Source organism: Acromyrmex echinatior, chromosome 12 (genome assembly GCF_024713525.1).
Source record: "Acromyrmex echinatior isolate Ae372 chromosome 12, ASM2471352v2, whole genome shotgun sequence".
NCBI lineage: Eukaryota > Metazoa > Arthropoda > Insecta > Hymenoptera > Formicidae > Acromyrmex > Acromyrmex echinatior.
Genome location: NC_141863.1, coordinates 2,023,390 through 2,049,379, shown reverse-complemented (window position 1 = coordinate 2,049,379; position 25,990 = coordinate 2,023,390). Strand labels below are relative to the sequence as shown.

The 25,990-nt window shown below is 28.2% G+C and overlaps 2 protein-coding genes across 2 annotated transcripts; one reads left to right on the top strand and one right to left on the bottom strand.

Annotated features, from left to right (window-relative positions):
* Window positions 1–4,343: 4,343 nt before the first annotated feature.
* Window positions 4,344–23,388, top strand: LOC105143699 (solute carrier family 25 member 32). Its single transcript, XM_011052156.2, has 6 exons — window positions 4,344–4,836; window positions 15,315–15,468; window positions 15,925–16,177; window positions 16,287–16,400; window positions 19,343–19,488; window positions 22,582–23,388. Exons 1-6 carry the CDS (start codon window positions 4,680–4,682, stop codon window positions 22,754–22,756), a joined length of 999 nt encoding a protein of 332 aa, XP_011050458.1. The 5' UTR covers window positions 4,344–4,679; the 3' UTR covers window positions 22,757–23,388.
* Window positions 23,389–23,768: 380 nt separating this feature from the next.
* On the bottom strand, window positions 23,769–25,789 carry LOC105143700 (uncharacterized). The gene is made up of 4 exons (XM_011052157.2): window positions 25,580–25,789; window positions 24,964–25,151; window positions 24,750–24,857; window positions 23,769–24,465 (listed from the first exon to the last, which is right to left on the bottom strand). Exons 1-4 carry the CDS (start codon window positions 25,703–25,705, stop codon window positions 24,345–24,347), a joined length of 543 nt encoding a protein of 180 aa, XP_011050459.2. The 5' UTR covers window positions 25,706–25,789; the 3' UTR covers window positions 23,769–24,344.
* Between the last annotated feature and the right edge of the window lie 201 nt (window positions 25,790–25,990).

Below are 25,990 nucleotides of genomic sequence, written 5' to 3'. Positions count from 1 at the left end.
AGAATGATCAATGAGTACCGCCCTAAGATATTTGGATATAATTAATTCTTCGAATATAATCAATTCATTATTATAATCCTATATTTTATATATTGGAACTTTATGTTTCAAAGTTAACGTTTTAATTTTACAGATAATAATTTGAATCAATAATTTTTCAGACTTTTAATTCTTATAAAAGTAATATTTAAATTACCTAAATAATTAGAATATCTTGATTAGAGTAATACTATTTTATTTAATTACTAATTTATGTAAAAGTTATTTCGAAATAATTTGAATATTATAATCTCAAATATTTATACCTCTAGTACAAATGTATTGCATAAAATATGTAAAATTGTTACAAAAAAATTCGACAATTACTTTAAAAATTTGAGCATTACTTAATGTACATAATTACTAAAACAACTAATAAATAACGTCTGTAAGAAAATCTTTCTCCTCGTCAAATATTTATATTTGTTCATCAAATGGCTTATATGGAACTTGAAATCTGTCCACATGTTCTATAATATTGTTTTCAACAAGATTTATAAAATATACGTTTTAAAATATACAAATAGTCTTATAAATTACCATTATCAATTTCCGATTTTTCTGTTTGTAAAACTGTATCAGACTGGAAACCTGAATCTACATCACTTCCTTCAGTTAATAAATCAATTATTGTTAAAATTATATTATTTTCATAGTATTTATAATTTCTTTATTTACATAATATTTTGCCAAATGCTTCGCTATGTCACGAAATTTATATATGTTAAGTAGTGTAGAGCAATTTCTGCATTTTTATTTTTTGGTACCCCCAATTCAAAATATGTATTTAGATATGTATATATGTCACCTTTTCGTTAAATCTAATTGTGTTTCACAGGGTAATCGAATAAATTTTTCCCATGAAGTACATCTGTAGAATTTCGTGTTGATTAAATAATGTTTTTATATTAACTATGGGTGCATTCCATTTTATGCAAAATGCATACCCATTGTTGTTTCACTGAATATAAACATATAAATAAAACATCATTTGTGAAACGGAATGCACCGATCATTTATGTATTATCAGGTACTTACAAATCAATATAATATAGGGAAATTTTATTAATTTTTTGAAATAATTTTCAAATTTTCTATTTACTACTCTAAATTACATCTAAAAGTATCCTTACTGAAAAAAATCATGTCATAACGTTACATGATAAAATAATGTAATTAAAACATGTAAATCACGTAACAGATTGTCCCAAATCAGTACATGATTTTTTAAAACAATGTAATTTAAAAAATCACATAATATTAAAAATAATTTCATCTCCATCATCATTTTATAGTTACCGAATTTTAAAGAATTGAATGAGAAATAGAAAAAAAAGAACATATCATCATGTAACTTTTAAAAATACTAATTTTAACATTATGTACTGATTTGGAACAAACCGTACGTGATTTACATGTTTTGATATCACAAAAAAAAATGAATTTCTGATTCACGTATATTTTTATACTTGAATGCTATTTACTTTCATTTAAGTATAAAATATTCTCTTCAATTATAAATGTTCACTGGCATCAATAATAAATAGATTAATGCAAAGTATATTTTATTCTTAAAATTATATTCTTGTTTCTAAAATCACTATATGGTTCTAACATTTTGTTTGCATCTTTATTTGTGGCTAATAGAAGTTGGTAGAACGGTCTCAGCATTTCACTTGCCTTTGAGCTACATTAGTAAAGGGTATAATTCAAGTTTGATTCAGTTTTTCTTTGGGAGCTTATACCCCGTGCACGTTAGGAAGCATGCCCTATAAATGTGGCACTTCATTTACAAAGCTATCGTTACTTACTGCAGCATTGATTTCTGTCATCTTGATTAGTAAAAAGCATACTAGGGGGGTTTGAAATAAATTGACAAAAGGTATCATTGAAGAAAAAAATAATGCTAATATAAGCATATTTAGTGTTGAACGAGTGCAACTTTATTCTTTTATTGAAATAAAATTGGTTTTAAACTAAGAATTTTTTTCAAAAGAAAATTTATTTCATTTTATGAATAATTTATTATTAGTCAAAAATTGTTCATTGGCGCTATTCGAAGCATAAAATATTCTTGGATTAAAGCATTTATGCATTTCTTTAAGAATTATTTTTTTTGTATCATACTATAATATATAAGTATTACAGTGCTTCAATGATTTGGAAATTAATTTCAAATTAAATAATATGCGAGTAATATTGCACAAAATGTTAATTAGATCATACTTTTTATTAGGACATTTGTTACAATATTGGTTTTTAATTTTTTATTCAAGCAATTTTTTATCAACTTTACACAAAAGCAGCAACTGATAAAAATTGTTTTTTTTTTCTCATAGAGTTCTGAGAATTTTTTCAAAATTTTTTTAATATCGCATTTTCTCATGTTGAAAAAATAGTTGTCAATAAGAAAATGCAATACTAAAAAGTTGATAAAAAATTCTGAAAAAATTTTTAGAGCTTTATGAGAAAAAGATAAACAATTTTTATCTCTTGCTATTTTTCTGTAAAGTTGATAGTACTTGAATAAAAAATTATTGAAAACCAATATTTTGGTATAAAGGTGATTTTTAAGTAATTGATATGTTGTTAATTATTGCAAAAATTGCAAAATGGTAGAGGACTTTTTAACTCAGTTTAGTCTACTCTATCTTTATGTGAAAATTTTATCGTTATCAAACACCCTATGTATATACATATATATATATATATATATATTTACATATAATACATACTTATATATTTATACTCTCGCACGCGCCCAAACTCACATATACATGATATTAGATTTTCTGCTCAATTTTTAAAAAATCATTTTTCAACAGGAATACCGACTGAAGATAGTGACTTTGAAAAAATGAATTAAAAAGAAAAATTCATATGTGCGTATATGTAAGTTTGCGGGCGCGTGCGAGAGTATAAATATATAAATATATATATGTATACAGATAAATATGTATATATGTAAATATGTAAATAGGAACTACTGTCGGTCCCAAATTTGAATAAAAAGAAAGACAGTATAATCTCGTCATTTATCATTGTTTTTAAATAAGAAAACTTTTTTGTTGCCAATATTATAGTCGATATAAATCAAAAATACAAAATGTTTCATAAAAAATTAGTTGGAAAGCAGTAATTGATGTTTTATCGTAATTTCAAGTTTTTATATTTTTCATAAGATTGTTAATTTTTTTGTAACAAATGTCTTAATGAAAAATATAATTTAATTAACATTTAGTAGTACAATATTATTCGCGTTTTATACAATTTGGAATTAATTTGTAAATTCATGAGACACAAACATTTAAGTACGTGTGCTTTGAATAATCTCTCCTCCCCTGAAAAAATACACATGCATTCATTTGTCAATTCTATTAATGTCGTTTAATTTTTATCTCGATTTAAATTTGTAGACCTCGATTCTGCAATTCTTAGAGATCTTAGGTCCAATTGCTCCAACATTTCTTTGAGTGAGGATTAAGACCTTGACTTTAATACTTTTCTTTTTTTAAAACTGAGAAGAGAGAGAGAGAGATAGAGAGAGAGAGAGAGAGAGAGCGCTAGAATATTAACTATTAAGCCTCGCTTAAAATCAAAGTAACATTAAGCCTTAGAAAGACTAAAGGCATGAAGTTTTGCAATTGTTATAAAATTTTTTAATATAATTAGTTTATACATTTAGATTCAGTGAGGGACTAAGTGCAGTCATATTACAGAATTTTACAATTACAGCCCGGGAAAAATATATATAATTTTATATAATTGTACATATTTTATATATTAAATGGTACATAATTATATATATTTATACATAATTATATATAAACTTACATATACAATTATATAGCTATACATAAAATTATATAATTTTATATAATTTTATATAATTATATATAAAATATTTTTTCCCGAGAGAACTATTTTCTCTGCTGAACGCAGCTATTATCAATCATCTGGAAGCTGTATTGCATCTACAGATTATTTATTTTGAATTATTTAAATGAGGCATCGATAATATTGCATAAAAAACAATTGTACAATAATATTGAGTGTCTACGGACCGCTTTAGGTAAAATTGAAAATCCCGCGTACGCGCACTCAACTGAGAGCTTTATCTGTTCTTTTCAGCTGAATTTCTTCCTCCTTTTCTTTTCTGTGTTTTTTCACAGAAAAGAAAAGGAGGAAGAATGAACCAGTGCAAGAAATTCAACTGAAGAGAACAGACTTAGACTAGTATTAGCGCATGCGCGATAGATTCGCCTTCCCACTCCCTTTCTCCATCCGCTAGCGGAGCAGCGAGCGGTCGAGTACCGTTCGCATTGGCCCAGTATGGCGGCGTTCGGCGTGCGTGGTGGAGTGTAGCTGGGCGGTGTTGCATAATTGAAGATAACCAGCTGTGATCGCGAGGGCGAGCGAGCGAGCGAGCGAAAGGAGAAAGCGTGAGAGAAGCGGGTAATTTCGGCGACGAGTGACGCTACGACAGCTCGACGACAGTGCCTCCCGCGGACCAAGAGATATGTCGCAGAGTGGAGGCGCGCGTTGTTAGCGCTGGCAAGGATGCGGAATTGGGCATCGTCAATTACGGATCGGTAACGAACGTTGAGGAGCAGCGGCACGGTGACAGCGTACCGCTCAAAATGACGGCGATCAAGGGCAGCGGCACGCCGGGCGCTCCGCGTCAGCTGAATGTCCTGAGTAATTTCAAGTACGAGTACTTTGTCGCGGGCATCTCGGGTGGCGTCGTCTCGACCCTGATGCTGCATCCGCTGGACTTAATCAAGATTCGATTTGCAGGTGAGTAAGTGAGCGAGCCTGGAGTCACGCGCCGCTTCGTGCACGCGCGAAGGCGTTCGAGAAAATGGCGGCTGTCACATTGCGGCAGCACGTGGTGCCTTCCGCCAGTTCCGCCTTCCGCGCCGATGAACGTTATCGAGCGGGCAGCATTCTCGGTCAAGTTCTTTTCTTTTTTATTTCCCTCGAGCCTCTGAAGCAAATCGGGAGGAAGGAAGCGTGGGATTATAATTGTTATTGTCGCGTATCATGGACAAATGGCTGACGTAATACTCACCCTGTTTACCAGTTTATCGCCGTTCGATTATATCGCTCGTGTATTTTTGAGGAAAGAAAGATTGAGAGAGAAATCATAAGAGTCTTGTTTTAAATCACTGTTACTTCGAATGTAGAAAGTCATTCAGTCATTTAGTTTTTTATTTATTTTAAATGGAAGATATGAAAGTAAAAGATATCGAACGGCGAAATTAAAAGATCATCTTTTTAAATTTTCTAAAGTTTTAATTGTTAAACTGTTCAGGTTACCGCCGGGGAAAATTGTTAGAAAACAGTTTTGTAGATTTTAAGATGATTTTTTTCAAATTCGTTTTAAAGATTGATTTAGCTTCATTTTCTGTATATTTAATTTTTAGTGTTTTAAATTATTATTTATTGTAAAACTTATGTAAATTTTTTAATTACATTTTTTGTTATAAAAAGAGTTGTAATAATTACATATAAACGTCATATCATAAATATTTACTATAAAGTGTATGCATAAAATTGTTTAACTTTATTAAAATATTTCGAAATTATATTAAAATTAATTAAAACATTATTTCGTGTGATATGGACAGGATACTGAGATATAAAACAGCAATATAAAGCGATTTAAAACATAAAAGAATATTTGAGAATATTTTTTTAGTACGATGACGAAAAATTTAATGATAATATTGTAGTAGATTTAATTTGATTAGAGTGTCTCAAGGAAAATTGAATGATTTAATTTTTGGCTACTCTTTTTGGATTCCGGTATACCGCACATGTATGATAACCAGTTGTCTCTTGTGTACATATAAAAATTGGCACACTTCCGAATTATTGCACTTACATTGTATTTAAAATAGCATTTTAACATTTTGCTCAGGATACAATGTATGTTTTGCAAACTCGAGGCGTATTGAAAAATCCGAAATTCAATTTTTATAATGTTCATTTCTTGTAATGTATGATCCATTTAATGTATCATTTAATGTATTTTGCCTAAATACGTTTTTATAATGTATTCTTGAGCGTTTTAGTTTTAACTTGAACATTTTGTATCTTTTTGGTATACCACATATGACACTATGTATACTCTGAAATCATACACAAAAGTAGCTTGGTACTTATATTTAGATATGTTGCAAAGTAACCGTATTTGTACGTAATGGTAAGATATTTTGCGCAAAGAATACATGTGTAGCGAGTGTACTGAAAATAGAGCTACTTTACATCACTGCTTGTGCTGTATAAGCTACACTGTAAATTCCACGTACGACCATGCAACGCCGAACGAAAAGATCGATAACACGAAAGTGAAACAATAACGTGAAGCATGCTTAGTTCTTTCACAATCCTTTCAGTCTTAATCTTTTGATAATCTCTTTGGATAAATCAATTACGCATTAATAAATATTAAATTACATTGTTAAGTTATAACTGATAAAATCTTCTGACAAATTGAAATATAAGATATTGTTCTGCTGTCTTAAGAGAAAAGATTTTAAAAAAATGTAAAAAAGAGAAGATTAAAATGAAACAAAATAGATTAATTCATTTTTAAGCTATTCGAGAAAGCTACAATAATTTTGTTTATTATTTAATATTTGTTTATTAATTACTTAATATTCCAAAGAAATTGAATGGAATTATTCTTATAAAACATTCTATACACATTATTATTTATTAACTTATGACTGGACTTTATTCCACGCGAATAAAGTCCATAAGTTTCTTCGTTAGAGACAAATCAAATCGTTATTCGATGTTCAAATATTGCAACAGACAGCGGACTTTTGCCGAGGGTGGCGACTGTAAAATCTAAACGATCGTAGAATCCTTATCGTGTTGATAAAAAATCTAAGTAGAAAGTAATATTATACTTAATATTATGCTACTTTCTTACCACAATATCTGTTCGTGTTATATAAACATTTTTCGACATTTCTTTCTTTCCAATATTTTCATAATAAATTTCTCTCTAAATATGTTTCACAGTAAATTTCTTTCTAAAGTTGCAACACGACGATAGTAGCATGTTATTTATTGACACAATCAGATGTTTTCTTATCAATTTTTCTTTGCGCGGGACAAAAAAATGAAAGTCATAAAAACTTTTTTACTTTTTTACTTTTTGTCTCGGGTCACAAATAAAGAGAAAGATGATGAAAAATTCTCGATCGTAAAGTTCATGGTATACAGAAAAATGTAAGGCAGTAAAGCCTGAATCTACAATGTGTTTTTTTCTTTCTGTTTCTTGCCATTTATTTTTTACTTTTGATCGTGTTTCTTGTTTTTTCTGAAGTTCACCTTTTATCTCGGGCGATAGAAAACGAAAGTAGGGTAAAGAAGCAAAAAGGCAAGAGGTAAAAACAGTAAAAAAAAACGAAGAACACATTGCAGATCATGCTTTAGGATTTAGATAATCTTCATTTATAACTGCAATTATATGCATAAAGAAAATTATCCAATTGCATTTTTATTAAAAGGACGTATGTTAAATTGTGATTAAATAATTTTCTTTATTTATACATTTATGCAAATTTATCTGGTTGATTCTAAGCGAATCACTACTAACAACAATACTAACTAATCACAGTAGAGAACGTAAGATAATGTAGTAAATCTCCAAAATGTTGATTTGCTTACTGCTAACATCTTGCTATGCTTATATTTTTGTCCGTATCATATCCTTAAACTTGTCATTCCTTGAGATATATATATATATATATATATATATATATATAATCGATATCAATATACGATCACTAGAAACAAGATACTCTAATGTCTCTTCTAATGTGTCTTCTTCATTTCAAGAAGAGATACATAAAGAATAGAAATTGCGTTCAATGCATTTTCTCAAGATGCTTATGCAGTATTTGATTTCTGGTGATTCACCTAGTTTATTATCATTGCTGTTTACTATTGCCGGAAGTAAATATTATGCATAACATTTCACTGATAATGAATGTTGTTTTGCGCACTCTGAATACAATAGTGATGTGAGATTACTAAGATTTATTGAGCACGTGCTCGTTTCGGTTATCACTAACATTGTACTAGCTATCGTGCTCGATATAATTAATGGCAAGATTTGGATTAGATAGCTTTTAGAAATTAACATATTTGTATAGAGATTTGCTATTTCGGAAGTAATGCATCTCGTAGCAGTCTAATGTTCTGACAGTTAATATTCGTGCATTAAAGCACAGTTTCACAACTCGTGGTTAACTCTTAATTGAGGTTCAACTTATTTCTCATTTCTTTTCAATTCTAGCATTAGAAACAGATAAGGAATAAGTTAAACCTCAGTTAAGAGTCAACCGTAAGTTGTGAAACTGGACCTAAGACTCGAAGTATCGATTATTTTTGTACGCCTATGGCAAAAGTGTTCCAAAATATACTATTCCTTGTGATAATTCTGCGCGATTACACTATTTACATAATTGTTCGAGTTTCTTGGTATCTCAGTTCTTTAGTTTCCTGGCTACCTCGAATTAAACCGGATATCCTTGTAATATTATGTTGCTTGGATAATTATATATTCCAGGTATTCTTCAGTATTAGAATACTGATAGCACTGTCCTTTACGTCAGAAAATTCTTGGTATCAAATAATTACAAAGGAAGACACTTAAAAAATTAGTAGCTATATACTAATAATTTTAAAATCTGTTGTTTCAATCTGCTTGCAATTATATTTTTATATGTTTATTATTTATTGAGTGTTACAATAAATTAATAAATATTCCCCATACTATATTTTTGGTTAAATTTTCCTAACGAGATTATTATACATTGAATTCACCTATTTTTTAAATATTGTTTGAACTTGTTTATGTTTTTATGTGTCTTAAGTATTTAATTAAAAATTATAAATTAAAAATAATAAGATAAATTAAAAAACATTTTTTATATTATACAATTTCTGGTCAAAATTATATTAAGGCTCCTGAGTTACAGCGGCCATGTTAGGATCGTGATGTCAGAAGCGAGGAATGACACATAAATTTATGCTGCAAGCGTTTGTAAATAAAGATAATTTAGATAAATCTAAATAACGAGATTGCTTTAAAACCTGTAAAAATGGGCAGAAACTGATTTTTTTTCCTTTAATAATCATTAAATAATCGTAAAAGATAGATAAAGTGAGCCTAATTTCAGGCAGAAACACACGGTTTGAACAGCTGTTGAAATGAAATATACGCTTTTACATATAATATTCCAGGATAACTATAGTTTCTGTCCATTTTTAGGACTTTCATAAGTACGAGACACGTCACATTTTCACAATTAAACAAATAATAACGAAATGGCATGCAGCACAAATTTCGTCGTCAAAACGTCTTTCTTTTCCACGCCTATAAGTTCAGCTATTTATTGTGGCAAAGTGCTGTAACACACACACACAAGCATGAGCCCATGTACATGTGCGTGTACACACATTGTGGCAACTGATTTCACTAGGCCTCCGACTGATTTTGAATCGCATGCTGACATGCTGAACCTTAACGAAATGATTATATGTATATACTGAGCTCAGTTGTTTTGAATAAAAGTTTTACCTCGGAAATGTAACAAAGAAGCGCACAAGGCAGCTATATTTATAAGCTCTGTTAGTCTATTCGCGTGAATTATGAAACAAATATGCTATAATGAAAATATTACAGTATTACGTTAGTATAAAGTAAAACATTAGCTGAAGTAACGATCGAGTTTATATTAGTTGATTCATTGTAAAGGTCGAATATTGTTTGACAAATATTCTGATGTGATGATAAAATATTCTATAATGATAAAATACGTTTTTGTTTGAAAATGATTATCTTAATGCAACCTTTGCATTAATGCAACAATCCCTTATCTCTTTCGTGAAAGCAGATAACTGATATGAACGTTCATATGCGATACACAAAGAAACTCGACCTATATGAATAAACGAATGATAATGATCTAAGTTTTCACTATTGAAAGTTTCTATCTTATGTGTCGGATTTTCAAATGAGATCCATTGAAAAAAATTAACGAGGTTGTTTGAATTTTGACATTTTTTTGACATTTATACTAACTGGTTTATTCAGATTATAGAATTTTTATTTTAGAAGCTCGTGTTAAAGTCATCTAGAGAAAGCTTGCTTATATCAAACCTATTTTTAGATGAGCTATAATTCATGTTAAAAGGATAGAATTCTATTTTTAATTTTGCACATGTATTAATATATATACACACGTAGTTTCATATATTTAATATGATCCTGAATCAAAGTTTTTTGTATATCTATTACAACATAGTTTTTTGTATATCTATTAGAACATAAAATCACTTTTTGAATGATCTATAATCTGTATCAGAATTTAAAATTAATTATGTTTATAATTTTACATAATAAGGAAAATTTTGAAAAATTTAAACTATACATATAAAAAAATATATATATATGTATCTATACATATCAATTCGCAGACAATGTGGGGATTTGGAGATCCAAACGATTAGATCGTGATTCAGAATTATCTGCGGATGATTAAAATACACTTATGTATCAAAATATACACGAAAATTGTAAATGGAATTTTATGTTGTAATGCAAATTATAGTTAGTGTAAAATAAGCCTACAATTATATAAATTGGATTATAAATTTAGGAGTAGATTTAGGATCAAATACAATAGTCGAAAATGAAATTCATACAAAATACAGTGTAAAGAAAACTAGACAATTTTGAAAGATCTCTAGTTTGCCAAAGTATAGACTCTCTAAAGTTCTCTAAGGACTAGTAAAAACAATTCTTAAGTAAAAACGTCCACTTCCTATTTTTTCTAATGGTTTTTCTTTTTTGTTCTTCCTTCTATTCGTCTTTGGCGAACCTAGGCTGCTTTTGAAAGATTTTTGTTTATCAAAGTGGATAAACTCCCTGAGTTTTCCGAAAGTAATATATTATAATTCTCAAATAAAAAGGTTCTTCCTTTCTTCTTTTTAAAGAATATTTATCCTTATCAAAACGAAGTATCGCGGTAATAATTTTAATTTCCAAAGATTGTAACGTTGTTTCGGAAAATTTCGGTCTCATGTATCGGACATGTCGAATTTCTGAATGAGATCTGATAAACGCCAAGCTTTATCTACATTCATCACGTGCTCTCAATAAAGAATTTGAGTTAATACGCTGATACTTTGTATATCATGTATTTAACCTCCATGTAAAATGTCTCTTTCACTCTAATTAAACGTGATGATGACCGACATGGTGATTATGTAATTGTACTCGCGTTTAGTAATACAACGAGCTTATTATTTTATGTTTCTGCTATTACATTGTTTTAAAAAAGACATATATCAGGGATATTAGATAATTATTGGATAATTATTAGATAATTATTATGTTATAAAAGTGCAGAAGCTTTAAAAGTTATTTTGTTGAAAATATATAATGTATAATATATATATATATATATATACACTTAAAAAGGAAATTTTTGTATTAATAAATTTAATATTAATTATGTTATAGAATCAAATTATAAAATTAATATAAATTAATATAAATTTTCATCAATATACTTCAATATTGATAGAAATTCATCGCAAAAATAAATATAATTGTTTCAGTTTCAATGAATTTATTTTGATTATTATTCTTTTTTTCTAAGAATTAAATTTATAATTCTTCATTAACGACATAATTTCTAAAAATACACATAAATATTTTTACTACTTACTGATATCACGGAAGATACGACTTATTTTATTATCTATTATTTCCATATTATGTCAATGCGTCATATTCTTTTACTTCTGATAAATATTGATTACGTAATCATAATTTCCGTAACGAATATACAATTTTTTAAATAAGAATTCGATGTAAAGTTAACATAATATTTAACATAATATTCAATGTATTATCGTCAAATTAAATTATCTAATATATATATATATATATGTATATATATATATATATATATATATATATAAAATATATATATATAAAATTAAAAAATTATTTTTTGAGCAAATGTATGTTTATGTTTACGAATGATCTTTCTGTATTTTGAAGAATTTATTCTTTTATCTTGAAGTGTCTAGTAACTAAAACTTTGGAATTTGTCTAACGTTTACCATAGATCCGATTTCACCATCATAAGATTAGGTAATCTCGGTTCAATTTGTTTTTTATCTTTTTCTAAATTAAGAATTTTAAGAAAAGATAATTCTTAAAAAAGAATTAGAAAAAGATAAACAGTAAGTTAAATCAAGATTATAGTTAATTTTACATTGATGACCATAACATCTTATCTTTATTATAATTCTCATTAGGTAGTTGTTTGATCACAAGTAAGCTTTATTACACAAGTTTGCAAAAAATAAAAATAGTTTTATTAATAGGACTTGACGTTACCGAAAATTCTCGTATTAGTCATTGTTTTCATCTGCAGTTACTATGTCGAACCAAATAAATTGCTGTTTTGAATAACAATTCCAGGCAATTATATTCGATGCAAATACAATTAGCTATTTATTCAGCTTGCTTGTTTGAAAGGGTATAATTAACTTCCGTATACAAGTTGATATCGGATCAATAAATGGCATTCCAGGTTCAGCTGCTTTAAACTTTAAAGATCTTACTGATAATTTCTTGTCGATTGGTTACCTTGAATTGGTGAAATTAATAATAAGTGAAGGAAACTAAGTAGCGAAGTTCCTCATATTTATAAAAATTTTTTCAATGAATTCGTCACAGTTAGACGAAGATGGAAATATACGCATTGAACGTTAAATACTTTTCTAGGTAGAAGCGAATAGGATTTATTGCAAGAAATGGACACAAGTGTGTGCGTGTGTGCGTGTGTGTCGTATTTTAAACGGAATATTCATTGGCCGTCCACCAAGCACCAAGCCACGAGAATTCCACGAGTTGCGTCAGTGACACGTGACATTCGTTATTGAATCGTTTCATCACGTAGTCGACCGAATCGTCGAAAGTACTCGAAAGTCGCTTTGAAATTTTGTGTCTGCGATAATATTCATAAGCGTATATAGTAAATATGGAAATATTAGTTTACGAAATATGCGTATATAGTAAATATGGAAATATTAGTTTACGAAATATTCTTTTTGCAAATGTATACAAGTTTCAAAATATGTATAAAAATACTAATTTATAAATCTATAGACTACAATTCTTTCAAATTCTATAGTTTATATAATTAATGAAGACTCGTAAAATCGTTGAATTCTTTTTTATTTATTAACCAGTATTACAAGCACTTTAATTTGTTTTAAAATTTGAGATAACTAAGAAAATGAGTATTTAGAAAAAAAATAACGCAAAAGAAAAATAATATAAAATAGATATATACGTATATAATATAAAATAAAATAATATTATATATAAAATAATATAATTTCCATTCTCTGTTTCTCTATCATAAAATGTAGAATTGATTGGTCCCTTTTTTCTCAAGATTTTTTTTATACAAGGTGTTTGGAAAGTAATGATAAATCTTTCGCATAAGGACAGAATGGACTAAACTGAGAAGAAAAGTCCTATCATTTTACGATTTTAGTTAATAGTTAATAAGATATTAATTGTTAAAAATTGTCGAAAATTGGTCTTCAATTTTTTACTCAAAATTATTTCAATTTTTTACTATCAACTTTACAGAAAAACTGCAAGAGATAAAAAAATTGTTTATTTTTTTCTCATTGACCTCTAAGAATTTTTAAAGAATTTTTTCAGAATTTTTTTACCGCATTTTCTCATGTTGATAAAAATGAGAAAATGCAGTACTAAAAAGTTGATAAAAATTTTTGAAAAAATTCATAGAATTCTATGAGAAGGAAATAAACAATTTTCATCTCTTGCAGTTTTTCTGTAAAGTTGATAGTATTTGAGTAAAAAATTATTGAAGACGAATTTTCGGCAATTTTTAGCAATTAATATCTTAACTATTGCTAAAATCATAAAATAGTAGAGGGGTTTTTCTTCTTATTTTAGTCCATTTTGCCTCTATGCGAAAGATTTATCATTACTTTCCAAACACTTTGTATAAAGCAAAAGTTATACGTATAAATGTGAAAGCGAAACATTTTTCGCGCTTCACTTACTTGAATAGACTTATTATTTCTTTGGTTCTGATTACATTAGTTACATGAATTCCATTTCAAAATTATTATAGTTGTTAAAAAAAATTTAATTAATTTAACATTGAGGATTGGCAAATTATGAAAAAAATAGTCTTATGGCTTTAAATAATCTCTAAATTTTTATTAAGGAAAAATTGATTTTAAATTAATGTAGAAATTCGTAGAGAAAATTTTATGAGCTCGTTTGGTCAGTCAGAAGTATATCGATATAAAATCATAATGAAGATAGCCTTTGTAGTTGTGTGAAATCACAGTTATCCACAAAAGCGAAAGTAAATTGTAAAGCAAGTCAGAGAGAAATGAAATACAATTATTATCTGCAGATATTTCATTTCTTTTTGATCTGTCAATCTGATATTGTGATAGTATTTCATCTAAAAATTTTTCATTAACTTGGCATAAGATGTTTTCGGCAAAAATATTTAATAATTTGATATAAAATTATTTTATATCTAATCTATTTATTTCTTTTTCGATCTTTAAAAGGAATAATATGTTTATGGGAGTAATATATTTATGTTCTTATATTCTATTTTTACATCTTAAAAATTATAAATATTAAATTTTATATTATATAGCGTTTTTTTATTATGTTTTTTTATTATTGATAACATAAAGTGCATAGAATTAAATTTTAAATAAATATCCATTTTGTTACTATGTGTGTCTTTGAGACGAATATACATATTTGAGAGGGAAGCTTCTCAGTAAGAAAGTAAGAAGGTGATAACGCTGCCTTTTCGCAACGAGACGCGATATGAAAACTAACTTTACAATGTTTACAGCGATAAAGAATGTCTATATATGTATGTACATATACATGTAATGAGATATATAAATGAACGTATTCGAGCATAAAAATGATGGGATTGTTCTAACGTGAGCCGATGCATTATCGGCAATAATTTGCGAAGCCAGGCAAGATGCGAAGAAAACATTATAATTATAAATAATAATTACAGCACAGAAATTTGTTCTAATAAAACTTATGTATTTTGATAATAATATCGTACGATATTTTTACAAGAATGTAAAATAAATCCAAACTGCTGAGATTTACTTGAATTTTTGTTATTTTCTGATTACAGTGAATGATGGTCAAACAACTGCGGCACCGCGATATCACGGTCTCAGAAATGCCATCGCTCAGATCGTTAAAACCGAGGGTGTGCGTGGACTTTACAGGGGTGTAACACCAAATGTTCTAGGATCGGGTAGTTCGTGGGGTTTCTACTTTTTCTTGTAAGTAGTGATCACTGATTGCTAGTATTCTAGATTGATCTTGAAATTCAAGTAATTAATCTCTGCCGGCAATATTTTAAGCACAGTTGATTTTTTGATCATGAATTCTGGTAGATAAATTTCAATCTGTAAATACAATAATAAGGATAAAATACAATCCAACTTTTATGATAAGTAAAAATTTGTTAAACTTTTCATAGATACACGTAAAAATTTTTTCAAATTTTTACCGTCCGAAGCAATGTAAAAATTTCCATTAAGCTTTTGTGGATGAAAATTTTACGATGGATTTATTAGCGATGGAGGATTAAATAATTAGGCCAATGTGAAAAATTAATCTTGTAATTGCAATAAAAATTTCAATTCGAAATCCTTCAGTAGTGTTATTTATGTACTGTAATCTTTCGACAAATTTTCTTTGTATGTACTTTTAAATATTCACGAATTAATTTGCAGCTACAACACGATAAAAACTTCGATCCAAGGTGGCAATTCGAAGAAACCCCTCGGACCATCCATGCATATGTTCGCTGCCGCTGATGCCGGAGTGCTTACATTGCTCATGACCAACCCGATCTGGGTGGTAAAGACGCGGTTGTGCTTACAATATGCTGATGATGTGAAAATGGCGGAGTCCAAGAAATATCATGGCATGGTTGATGCTTTAAAGAAGATTTACAAGACGGAGGGTATTAGAGGCTTATATAAGGCAAGTAAATTTTCCTCATTAAACTTTCGAATTATAACTGTATTCTAAATAAAATAAGAATTATTTGCGGTTTACGGGATTATAAAGAAAATATTCTCTATTATTGCAGGGTTTAGTTCCTGGATTATTTGGTGTTTCACACGGTGCGATACAATTCATGGCGTACGAAGAGATGAAGAATAAATATTATAACTACCTGAATGTACCCATCGATACGAAATTGGTAAATTTACTATATTTTTATTGAGATTTTTATGATTGAGAAAAACTAGATTAAAATGAATCTAACTGTGCGTATTAATTCTTAATTAGCGATGTTTTTTTTGGTGATCTGTATTTTTTTGCATAGAATATATTATTGAAAATATGGGTAATTATAATGGACTCTCGAGATTAACAAAAAATTAATTTTAATAGACAGGCAAATGAGAATACTGCGCGGTTAAAAGTGCGCTATAAAACTATATATTCTATAATTTAAATGTATACATAATAATGTTCAAAATTTCAATGAATTCTAGTTATTTTCAACGAATTAATAACATACTTAAATTGACGCTTGTTTTAGACATAAATTTCTCGCAATATTCCTCTTCAATTGCATCATAATGAACTGTTGTATTAATTTAAATTTGTGTTAAAACATATGTTAACAATATGTTAAGTCACTTGGACTATATTAACAATATTTTTTTAAGGAATTGATTATATAGTTCATTATAATCCAATTGAAAAGGGAACATTGTAAGAAATTTATATCTAAAACTAATGTCACGTTTAAGTTTATTATTAATTTATTGAAAATGACTGGAATTCAGTCGAAACGACCGAATATTATTATGTATACAATTAAATTATATACTGAAAAAAAATTTGTGTAACTAATTAAACACATTTAGTTGTTTGTAGATTGGATTAATTTAACAAATTTTATTTAATTGAATTTAACCGTAATCTGCTTAACATTGAACAGTTTGTTAAGCAGACTATAGTTGAATTCAATTAAATAAAATTTGTTGAATTAATCAAATCTGTAAACAAAATGTGTTTTGTTGAACAAATTTTTTTTTGTGTAGAATGTATGTAGTTTTATAGCGCATCTTTAACCACGCAATTTATTCTCATTTGTCTGCGTCTATTGAAATTAATTTTTTATTATTGAAAATAAATAAAAAATACTAGAAATTAAATGTTCGATATAATGTTCGAAGTTGAATCTTTAATGCTTAAATAATTTAATCTTGAATTACTATGTATACTATATTTCTTTAGTTACTTATGTCCGATGATGATTTCTCTCATATGTGATGTGCACATTGGTACACAATTCATATGGGACCTATAGTTTAACGTCAATTCCGAACAACGAAGTTTTTGTTTAGAGAAGTGTTCTTGGCAAGAACATTCTCGGTAGGTTACCGCTTCCTTTCGAGAAGAAAATGAGTGTATGAAAATATTTTGGTTTTACCGGGAATCGAACTGTGCGCCAAATTGTTTTTCCGGATTATAAACGCAATTAAACTACTTTAGTAATCGCGAATTAAATTGACAAGCAATTTTAATAATTTGATGCTCAATCAGGCATCATATTATAAAGATGTTAATATGTTAAAAAACCCCATGGGATCAATTTTGATTCCCATCGCATTGTCTAATCGATAACACATCATTTTGACACACATAATAAGAAACATGTTCGTCCTTATTCATATACACAATTCGGAGGAACACATTGTTGTCAACTACAATCTTTTGTTTGGTTTTCTTTTCATTTTGGAGCGAGTTTTATAGTTGATACTGCATCCGAAAGCGAATTTTTTATTTAATTTTCATATATTTTATCTACGTAACATTTCTATTGTCATCTTTGCGTCACATTGAAAATAATCCAACAAGGACGAAACGTTTGTGTTTGTTCACTTGCTGACTGCCAAATTGAATTTTATGTTTTTTTATTTTATGACATGTTTTATTTCATTTTTCAACTATTTAATACAAATTTGTTATTTTATGTTGATTGTTTTAGGCTCGTAGCCCTTTATTCTTTTTATTTATTTATATATATATATATATATACACATACATATATATATGTATATTTGTAAGGATGTATCAAAAGTCTAGAAACGGTTGAATATCTCGAAAGCAAAGAATTTTGGAGAAAAATATTTTAGACAAAAGTTGTAGGACTTGAAAAGATTTCACCGATCACATTTGCTTGACCTTGGGTGGCGTCGTTAAGGTCAGGTCAAGATCAAATTGATTTTTTTAAATGAAACATTCTATTTTTGATGCTAAATCTAATAGCCGGTGTCAAAAGTTTTCCAAAATATTATAATAAAGTTATTTTTCGTTAAGTACTTTTCGAATTACAAGGTTTGAAACAGTACCGCCGGCATTAACATTACGCAAGGTGTTCGATTGACGGTTAAAACCTCTAATATTATATATATATATTTGTAGATCTTCCTGATAGTATATTCTTATAGTATTTCATGATTCTTTGTTAAATGTAAACACATTAATGTCGAAATCTATCATTATTAATTAGACACAAAATAAGTTTCTTTGCAGAGCGTAAACGACTTATTTTATTATTTTTGGATGGTTTCCTGGATAAATAAGTATTTTTAATGAATGTACGGACTTCCAAAATGACAACTGCAGATTTTAAAGACGTACATTCAGGGCCAATTTGGATCATTTTTACATACTCTCCTTTTTTATTAACAGTTTTTTTTAACATATTAACATCTTTATAGTATGATGTCTGATTGAGCATCAAATTATTAAAATTGCTTGTCAATTTAATTCGCGATTGCTAAAGTAATTTAATTACGTTTATAGTGCGGAAAAACAATTTGGCGCGCAGTTCGAAGGATTATAAATATGGTGTGTGTGTGTATGTATATATATATATATATATATATATATATATATAGTATATATAGTAATTCAAGATTGAATTATTTAAACATTGAAGTTTCGACTGTTATAGGCATTTAATTTCTAGTATTAATTGTGTTCTTTAAAAAATAAAGTTTCTTAATATTGTTTACACAAAAAATATTTTAATTTTTAATTGAATTTTAAAAAAAATGCTTATAAATAAAATAATATTTAAAAAATAATAAAAATGAGAAATATTTCTATTATATTTTGCAGAGTACAACTGAATACATCGTTTTCGCGGCAATGTCAAAACTGATTGCTGCAGCGTCGACATACCCTTATCAAGTAGTGAGAGCACGACTTCAGGATCATCATCACGATTATCGGGGTACCTGGCATTGCATTCAATGCACATGGAGGTCAGAAGGGATTAGGGGTTTCTATAAAGGCTTATCACCATACCTTTTACATGTTACACCAAACATATGTCTGATTATTCTTATTTACGAGCATTTTACTAACGGTAGTTAATTTACATTGATACCTTATTTTGTTGCAAAAGTAAGAACTTTTTAGGCAATTTTTTTTAATCTTATTTATTTAATGCGTATATCTTCTGATTTACTTATGATGAAAGATATTCGTTTCTGAGTTTTGATACGTAGAATACGTGTATAATCTTTCACGTGAGGCCCGTAGTACTCAATTTTTTTTTCTTTAAATATAGATGGATGCTATGCGTTACGTATCATTCAAATAGATTACAGTACAGAATTATTTTTGTTTTTTGAGAAAGCCACTTTTTACGAAATTATTTTTATCTAAAGTATTTTTGGAAAATTCAAAATGATTATTAGCAATTTTTATTCTATTCTGTTGTAGACGATATGTAGGTAATATATAATTTTTTTCTGACATTCATAAAGTGAGTGCAGATATTTTTTATTATTTGTATTTCTATTAATTTGTATTTCTATTAAGTTTGTAGAATCATACGATGATAAAAGAAATCACTCCATGTGGGAAAATAATTGATTTTACTGTTGCTGTTTTAACTTCTCGCATAAATTACAATGCGACGATTAAAAACTGAGAAATAGATCTTGAAATGGCAATAGTTTATGGCACGTATAGTACGTAGAATGTATGTGTTTTATTTATTCAATTTATCCTGTCTTATCCAAGTACACTGAAAGACTGCGATAATGTAAAATGAATAATATTATTTCTCGATGCGACGAATGTGTTTAATTTATACCGGAATTTGTGGTTGGTTGACGTATGTAAGGATAGTTTTGTTACAACAAAAATGTATTTTAAATGAAATATCTTCTCATTATACAAAGTACACCATCGTATGAATACACAAACGTATGAATATGATCATCTTTTCTTTGCTGAGGTGTATAGATATCTGAGTGTCAACTAAACTGGATTTAGTTGAACAAACCTAGATAGATGTGTTTGGTTGCGCGTACGACGATGCGAAAGGAAAAACGAGGAGAGTAATACATCTTATACTAATCTCTTATAGTATAAGATATTTAATGCTCTATTCGAATGCAAGAGCTGTAAGAAAAAATACATCCGATTTCGTCGACAGACGATATAATCTTGGATAGTTAAATTAATAACCAAATATTTACGTAACTATATAAATAACACACGATATGCTTATTATCTGTGTAACTTTCGAACAATTTTTGACGCATAATGTGTATGAACCACATGTATAACTTGATAATTTCCATGTCTTCGCTTGACAAGTTTCAGTGCGGACTAGACATCGCTTAATTTAGTGATTTATCTTTTTAAGTTTTAAGGCTCCTAAGTAGTCGCCGTGACCATGTTGGAATTGTGACGTCAGAAGCGAGGAATGATACGTTAATTTATTTTACGTGCCACACGTAAATAAAGACAATTTGAATAAAATATAAATTACGAGATCGCTTTACAACATTTGTAAAAATTGACGAAAACTGTCCTTTCCTCCCTTGACAGTCAGTAAATGGTCGTAAAAGGTACGTAAAGTGAGTCTATACTCGAGCAGAAACACAGCTGTTGAAACGAGTGAAAAATACGCTTCTTCATATAAAATTCTAAGATAACTTTAGTTTTCGTACGATAAGTACGAGATAAATTACAATTAAGTAAATAATAACGAAATGGTATGCAATACAAATTTTGTCGTCAAAACATCATTTTTTCGAAGTTCAACTATTTATCACGACAAAGCATCATACACACGAATAATACGAGTCCATGTACATGTGCTCGCTTTCGACGTGCCGAGAGCACATGTATATACATAGGCTCGTGCTCGTGTGTGTGTGACCGGTTTCGCCAGGCCGCCGTCTGATTTTGTATCGCCTCTGTCAACACAATGTAATTTCCAATTATAAGAACACTAACGCAGAATTCTTGGCTGAATACTCAGGAGCCTTAAGAAATATAGTAAATTCGCTACATTTTACCTTCTCCCTTTTTTTTTGTTTTATGAAGCGACTCTATTCCTCTGTAGCCAATACTTTACCTCATTTTAAGTGGAGTATATGAAGTCCGTAATAGACCAATTTTGCAAGGATCGTAGAGTCTGGCACTCGGAACATATGATCGATAGCAATAAGTTTTCTCACTGCAATCTGTAAATAGTAGGACAAATTTATTTATATTCATTTTCTTTAGCCGTTAATCTAGCTCGAATCTGTTTTTTGGAGAAAAGAAAGTCATGGGAACGAAAGCGAAGGAGTATATTTAAAATAATATTGTGACGATATTAATAAACACACGCACACATATCGAAAAGTGTTTGTTATTAAATTAATTATTAACTATTTCAGATTATTCAACTTATGTTATTCAATTTTTATCTAATTTGATATCTTTTTTTTCTAATATCTACTAATTAATATTATTTACAGCGCAAAGGACAGAAGAATGTTATCATTATTTATAATTACGAATTAACTAATTTAGATATATATTTTTAGACATATTTTGCATTAAATTCTTATCGTTTTATGCTTCGAATAAACAGCATGTAGAAAGGTATTGTGATTGAATAATTATTGAGTATGTTGTGATTTGTTTATTAAGCCACCAGCAGTACGATTTTTGAATGTATCACATATGGATATGTTGGATATACATATATTGTGTCTGAATTAATTAAATTTGAATTTTTAACTAAAGAATGAAATAAGAAGAAAAATTCGATTTTTTTACTGCTTCAAATTTATACGCATTTAATCGTTTGTTTGTTTAAATCACAGATTTTATGATTGACATTGATAAAAAAATAGATATTACTTCTAATGATTCTAATGATTGATAATTTAAAACTCTTAAAGCGACGAACGAGAGTTATAGTGTTCCTCAATTGAATTTTTATAGTAAATTTGTAGCGTCAAGAATCGTACGCGGGTTAAATTTAATAACTTAAAACTCTTCGCGTTTTTAGTCTATTGTAAAGCAAAGTAAAACAAAGGCGTATTGCTGGTGGTTCGTTACAGATATGAGAGTTGGCGTGGCTTTTACAAGGGTTTAAGCGTTAACCTCGCCAGAGTGACCCCGGCTACAGTTATCACGTTTGTGGTCTACGAAAATATGCTTCATTATCTGCAATCCAGGCGTGCCACTGTGGAACAAGTGATCGCTGTACCTGCGATTAGCAAACTGAAGGAGTAAGGTAAAACCAGGGGATCTCTCGGAGCTTTACCAAAATACACGTATAATCCAGAGGTGTTCGGAGTCATATGAATGCATATAGTCGTCTGACAACAATGTGGACCGAAACCAGTGATTTGTGATTACGATAAAATTCTATTGTGGAGAAAAGACTCGAGATACAAGCCTCAGAAAACAATGATTTAAATTTCTCGCTAATATCCGAAGAGACTGAAATTGACTTACGAAAGGTTGCAAGCATTAGAAATAATAATTTTAAGAAAAATCATTACTTGTTTATTTAATATTCAACTTATTACTTGTTTATTTAATATTTTTATCGGACAGATAATAAGTACTGCTCATAACGATTTTAAATCTTGTATAAATAATTTTTAAGTATCTTTTTTTTTCTGAATGCTACATTTTATTTTGTATTCATAATAATTATTTTATATTGGTTTTCTATAAGAATATCCTAACAGAAAAGCTTTAATAGATTAGAAGATTTCTAATGTTATAGTGGCCTGTGTAAATCATTCTCGGATTAAAACAAAAGTTGCGTAATAGAAAGTACAAATGATAGTTTTTGAGTGCTTGTTGAGTTGCTGTTTGAAATGTACCAATAATAGACATTTTTCGCATTGTTTACATCGATTGCATTTTTATTTTTCATGCATAATAGTTTTTGAAAAATAATAGTTACAGTAAAAAGTTTTCGAAAGACAATAGTTTTTATAGATTATGTTTCCTTAGTGCTATAATTACTAACTCATTACAGATCAACATTAATTACAGAGAAAGACAAGATTTAATGATATATATATATATATATATATATATATATATATATATAACGATGCATGTCTTCGACGATAAAAATTTGTTATTAGAAAGCAAATTTAATAAATTATTTAAAATTATATATTTTTTTCTTTTTCCTGATAGACATTAGGTAGATGTATTTAAAATACATTCAGATTTCGTATTGACATATCTAATTGTAATTATGTTATTATGATTTATTAGTTTTCTAATGTTGTCTGTTTTATATAAATTAAAAAGATTTTTATATAAATTAAAAAGGTTTAACTTTTTTTGATTAAACACAGAATAAAACGTAAAAATTTAATTCCATTTATTATAATATTTTTATATTAAAATATCGATAAATATTTTTTTTTAGTAATAAATTTGATGTTGCAGTAAATATCTAGGTTGAAATAAAAAAGAACTTCAAAAAATATAAATATATGTATATAATGAATAAATTTAAGAATAAATTTAAAGCGCAAGCACAAGGCGAACAAGTCGCGAAGAAAATGAATTGAAATATTTATCACACAACATTGATCACACAATTTCTGTGATCTTTATTATTTATTTATTCCAAGCAAATTTACACAATTTCTTTTATCAATTTCTTATATTGTTAAACTTCGCTCCTGTCGATATTATTTAATATAACAGATTTTGTATAAATAGCTACTATCTAATAAAATACAATAATTTTTGGCATAATCTTCTTTTGATAAATTATATGAATTACTGAACTTTTCCGATATTTTCGATGCAATATAATTATGCAGAATTATTCATTTAGTGCTGACTAATAGCTTGCTAGATCTAAAAGATTCACAGGACATTTTTCGTAGCGCTGATTACAGTGCTGCTCGCTTTCGGCTTCGATAATTTCATCCGGAAGATCTTCACTCATCGACATAGAGGGTCTGTAACAAAGGAATGCTCTCAAATATAATAATTCTTATATTATTGGTTTTATTATCTAGATAAATGATTACATGAACGTCTGCCGGATGAACATTGATTGAAAATAAAAATTCATCAGATAAGCTAATCCAATTTTTTAAAATTCCCATTCTCTTATTTATTGCTGCTATTATAAATTATTAACTTATAATATGTTATTATGCATTATATTATAGCATGTTGTTGTTAACCTTTTAATTTTTTAGTCGATATAATTTCAAACAGTTTTTCTTATCATACTTACGTGAATATAATTCGAAGAATGTCACCAAGTACGCCGTTTTCGTTTAAGGAGTATTTTCCAGCTTCGCAGATTGTTCTTAGTAAACAATCTAGTCCAGGATAGCCGAAGCTGTTATAAGATATATATGGAATTTTTTAAATTTTATTTGCAAAGTTATATTTTAGGCAAAATTTTGCAGAATGAAATGAAGAATACTTGATAAACTCTATCTTACCTGTCTATTTTGCTTGTGAAAACTTTATATACTAATTGACGACTAAGACTTCGTTTTGCGTAATAAGTTCCCTCGTAGAAGTAACTCGAATTCAATTCGAATGGTAATGCATAATTTGCTTCGAAATAAAATGACACCGCTACAGATTTATCGGGAATATCTAAGGGAATTCCCAATGCGAAGAATATCTGTAAACCAAATAAAAATCTTTAAATCTTTAATTCTCCTTTGAAGAAATTAAAAGATTACAATTAGTCATCGATAGTACAATTAGAATAAATGCAATTAGGATTAATCTTTAACGATTTTAATTTATCGAAATATGTCAATATAAATTTACAAAACGAAAAATATCTACAAATTTTACAGAGGTTGCCAAAAGTTGCAAACTACATTTAAGGTCTCTTATCATATTTTTTGCGATAAAAATCTTTTTCAATATTTTTGAATAGAAATTGCCATTATATCAAATCAAATATTTATTTTGAGTTTTTCTTACTTTTATTTGCAGATCATATTTTATTTGAAGTGCAAATGATTAATATTGAATTAACAGGCTGCTTGCATAGCCTAAGACGCATTAGTAGATGAAAAATGAATGATTGATCCACCATACCCCTATATCGCTACCCTCGGGAAATCCGATAGATCGTATATGCTTCGATATACCGTGTGTAATATTTTTCACTCCTAATACATGTGTTGACTTCATAAAATACCATATCAAGAGAGCCAGCATCATAACATAATTCCTGAAATATTTCAAAACTCAATGAAAATTTCATCACGTATTTAGTTATCAGTCGTTTAAATATTTTGTACTTAACATTTTTAATTTTTAGAAATAAAAAATCAATTTGGTTTTATATATATATATATTGTATATATATATATATATATATATATATAATAAAATATTTAAACGACCGATGACTAAATATATATATATATATGTGTGTGTGTGTGTGTGTGTATAAAAAGATTATTAATAATTTAATTTTATCTTTTTTTAATAATTTATTTATAA

Coding starts and splice junctions, on each gene's coding strand:
- LOC105143699 (XM_011052156.2), top strand. CDS start 4,680: ATGACGGCGATCAAGGGCAGCGGCACGCCGGGCGCTCCGCGTCAGCTG. Junction 4,837..15,314: donor AATCAAGATTCGATTTGCAG/GTGAGTAAGTGA, acceptor TTCTGATTACAG/TGAATGATGGTCAAACAACT. Junction 16,178..16,286: donor GTATTAGAGGCTTATATAAG/GCAAGTAAATTT, acceptor CTATTATTGCAG/GGTTTAGTTCCTGGATTATT.
- LOC105143700 (XM_011052157.2), bottom strand. CDS start 25,705: ATGATGCTGGCTCTCTTGATATGGTATTTTATGAAGTCAACACATGTA. Junction 25,152..25,579: donor CCGAGGGTAGCGATATAGGG/GTATGGTGGATC, acceptor TTTGGTTTACAG/ATATTCTTCGCATTGGGAAT. Junction 24,466..24,749: donor ATTCTTCGAATTATATTCAC/GTAAGTATGATA, acceptor CCTTTGTTACAG/ACCCTCTATGTCGATGAGTG.